Below are 4,080 nucleotides of genomic sequence, written 5' to 3'. Positions count from 1 at the left end.
GTCCTATATAATAAAAGCCTAATATGCTAAGTGTCCAGTCATCCAGTGACCCAACAACTGTTCAACCATCAAAGTGTAATATGCTAACAATATGCTAAGGCCGCTCATCCGCTCATTATGACATGCACTGTCCACGGGGTAGACAAAAAGCCTAATATGCTAAGTGTCCAGTCATCCAGTGACCGGTCAACTGTTCAACCATCAAAGTGTAATATGCTAACAATATGCTAAGGCCGCTCATCCGCTCATTATGACATGCACTGTCCACCAGGGGGTAGACAGTCAACTGGTCGAACAGTCGCTATCATGTGCACTGACCACGAGGGGGCAGACGCTCCGACCAGTAGGTTAGCTTGCTGCTGGGATCTGGCTGATCAGGACTAAGTGAGATGGGCCAGACATGCCCTGGAGCCCTCCTAGGGTCCTTTCCACAATCCCTCTCCAGCTGGCCAACCTCCCGTATCCCTCTCCCACCGGCCCCAATTGGGACTGGGCAAGACGGGGCCAGACACACTCTAGAGCCCTCCTGTAGTCCCTCCCAAGCCCCAGTTATGCACTGGTGGGGTCCCTCAGCCTGGCCTGCACCCTCTCATAATCCGGGACCCCTCGGGGTATGTCGGAGAGCTAGTTTTGGCCCAATCCTGCTGGCCACTTGCTGGTGAGCACTGCTGTGGCAACACGAGCCTCTCCCAATCAGGACTGATTAGGCACAAGCCCAGGGCAGGCGCAGTGGGGCCGGGATAAGTAGGAATGGCAGGTAGGAGCTGCAGGCAGCATTGGACTGCAGGTTTCATTCCAATCCCCGCAGGCTACCCCAAGGGACCCCACCCATGCACGAATTCATGCACCAGGCCTCTAGTTAAAAGATATTGACTATCAGATTATATTAAAAAAACAAGTGCAAATTATAGTTAAGTGCTAGCTGTACAATATACTTAAAACCAAAACTCACAAAAGGTTTAAAATAAAATGATAGGGCCCCAGCTGGTTTGGCTCAGTGGATAGAGCGTCGGCCTGTGGACTGATTCTATTCAAGGGCACATGCCTGGGTTGTGGACTCGATCCCCAATAGGGAGCGAGCAGGAGGCAGCTGATCAATGATTCTTTCTTATCATTGATGTTTCTATCTCTTTCTCCCTCTCCCTTCCTCTCTGAAATCAATAAAAATACATTTTTAATTAATTAATTAATTAGTTAGTTAGTTAAATGATGGGAAAACACACCAGGCAGGTATAAGCCTAAAGAAAGCTGAAGTAGCTATTTTAGTTATGGCAATATTTAATGTAAATATAAAGAAAGATAGAGAGACAGCGATAGAGACAGAGAAACACAGAGAGCATGAGCACCAGATAAAAGTATGTGTGTTCGCGTGTGTGTGCGCATGCGCACGCACCCACGCACATATAGGGATGAAAAAATAAAAATATTTAAGATATTTATAAAGTTGTAAAATGATAGCTATTCTATATTCAGTTAAATCAATTGCAAGATGCTATATTCTTTTTAGAATAATGTGAATTTTAGAAAAGGCAAGAGAATAATATGACCAATGGGCTATAAATGAGTTGTGTTTGTTTTTTAAAGGATTGAAAAAAATTAGCTGTATAGGCCAAAAAAAAGTATAATTTTCCTCGAGTATTAATTTTTCAATAAGATGACCAAATTAGTATAAGCATATATATCTTTCTTCCTGCCATTGTTAATCACTGTACATAATCAATTAACAGGCATAAGTTATACAATCTAGATTTCAACTGGCACTGGTACACAAGGATAAATCAAGAACTTACAAATAAAACTGAAAGGACTAATAAATAGGGGATTCGTTTGTGTAACACTAGACATTCACATACTTCTTGCTTTGTAAATTTTCTGAAGTTTCACATGATTTCACTCCCTCAATACACTGCAAATTTCTGATTCAATGTGGACTGTAATTGTTTCTAGCCATATGTGTAGCCAAATAGGAGGTATTTCAAAACTATCAAAAGCTCTCTGGTCCGATGTCACCCAGAATTGGGCAAGTCAATTTCCCAGTACTGCCTCGAGAGTCTTAAATTAAAATACAGTATGAAAATGAGGGAAAACTGCAGGTGGCATTTCTCGTGTAAGACAGCAACAACAATGAAACACATAAGTCTCTTCCTAACATAAAGACTGAAATGCAGATCCTAGTTTATTTGGAAGCTTTCCTGGGTATTAACTTCACCTGAAGAGGAACTAATTAAATTTCTTTTAGATATCTGAAGTCCTGCAATAGTTTCTCTTTCACGTGTATTTTTGGAATGAGACACAGCTAAACTCACATTTTCCATTGTAATATCATTTGAGGCGTTCATCAGGTACACACTTTTGTCAACAGCTAAAATCCCCACTAGCGAGTGGGGCTGTGTCACAGCGACCCTCAGAGTGACGTTCTCAGATGGCTCAGCACGAGGTTTACTCCAAAATAGGTTTACCTAAGAAAGGGGAGAAAACTGGATTGATTTCACTGGTTAAAGCATTACTTACCAATAACAGAGCAACACTTCAAAATCTAGCAAAAATGCCACAGTTGCCTTGGCTCAGAGATCATTCTGAAACCATACATAAGCCTTCTCTAGGAAAAGGAATTTTAAAAAGTAAAAAACTTCACTGCCACAGTGTTTGCAAGTGATGGAACGTCTCACAGTGACATAAATCTAAATTACCCTTCACTCTCTATCTTTCCTCTTCCCTTCCTCCATCCCTCACAACTCAGCTCCCAGCCAGTGCTGTAGAGAAAACAGCAGTACCACACATGTAGTAACTAAATATGAAGAGATTTAAGCATAGTTCTAGAAATGAATATAAATTTCTAACCAGTTTGGGTTAATGATACTTTTCCAAAGAAATATTACATTTCTCAGACTTCCCAAATATAAAGTTTTCTTTTAAACATCATTACCTGAAACCTTACCTTATTTTCAAAAACAACCTGAATATGAATTTTTAGAACATCATTTATAATTTCCCCATCATCTTCAATATAATACACCATGACACAGGCTTTTGGAGCCCAAGAATTTTCTGGTATTAAAGAGAAGGTTGCTGAATTTTGCTTGCCCATAGCCATCAACTGTCCCCTGGATATTACCTGAAAAACATAGTAGTTGAGTTTCATTTTATGTTAAAGCTAGTGAGAATTTCAACCACAGCTACATTTATCATGATTTTAACTATAGACACAAATTTTTTTACTTAAACCAACTTCAAAGTCGATTTGAATGCCAGAAAGCCGCCCTGACCAACACAGAGAGTATATGTAGGTTGGGAAATAGGAAAGGATAAGACAAAGCAACACTGACTGAGGCAACAGTAGTAGTTTCACCAAGACTCTATTTTTTGCATTATTTACAATAGCCATGATCTGGAAGCAACCTACATGCTCACTGATAGACAATGGATAAAGAGGATGTAGTGGATATATACAATGGATATTAACCAAAAAATAATGAAATCTTGCCATCTACGACAACATGGATGGTCTTAGAGGGCATTATACTAAGTGAAATAAGTCAGACAGAGAAAGAAAAACACCACATGATTTCATATATATGTGGAATATATATATGAACAAACAAAACAAAAAGAAACAAACTCATAGATACAGAGAACAAACTGATGATTGCCAGATAGAAGGAGGATGGGGGATGGGCAAAAAGATGAAAGGGGTTAAGAAGTACAAACTGCCAGGTATAAAAATAGTCATGGGGCTATAAAGTGCAGCATCCTATCTAATAAAAGAGAAAAATGGTAATTAGCGTACGACCGCTACCCTTCCCATTGGCTAATCAGAGCGATATGCAAATTAACTGCCAGTCAAGATGGCGGTTAACCGCCAACAAAGATGGCGGCTAATTTGCATACTGCAGGCAGGATGGGACAGCGCTGTTCTGCCTGCCCCACCGCCATCTGGGCCTGCTATCTGTGACCCTGATGGCGGGCGACCCCTGTGCAATCCGACCCAGGGCTGGCAGGCGTGACCCCAGCGATCCGCCACTGGCCAGGCCCCCAACCGGCTCTCCCTCGGGAGATCCCCCGGCACTGGCGGGAACTGCT

The 4,080-nt window shown here is 41.5% G+C and overlaps 1 protein-coding gene across 2 annotated transcripts in view; it reads right to left on the bottom strand.

Annotated features, from left to right (window-relative positions):
• CD109 (CD109 molecule) overlaps nucleotides 1-4,080 on the bottom strand; it is a 158,222-nt gene that overhangs the window by 46,143 nt on the left and 107,999 nt on the right. For both annotated transcript variants that reach the window (XM_014535778.1, XM_014535779.1), the window contains 2 exons: nucleotides 2,939-3,115; nucleotides 2,307-2,459 (listed from right to left, as the gene is read on the bottom strand). In XM_014535778.1, coding sequence (XP_014391264.1) covers nucleotides 2,307-2,459; nucleotides 2,939-3,115 — 330 coding nt within the window. The remainder of the gene's footprint in view (nucleotides 1-2,306; nucleotides 2,460-2,938; nucleotides 3,116-4,080) is intronic.

The sequence above is a fragment of the Myotis brandtii genome, unplaced genomic scaffold, assembly GCF_000412655.1.
Source record: "Myotis brandtii unplaced genomic scaffold, ASM41265v1 scaffold151, whole genome shotgun sequence".
NCBI lineage: Eukaryota > Metazoa > Chordata > Mammalia > Chiroptera > Vespertilionidae > Myotis > Myotis brandtii.
Note: the sequence above shows the minus strand (reverse complement) of the source record. Positions and strands in the feature narration are given on the sequence as shown.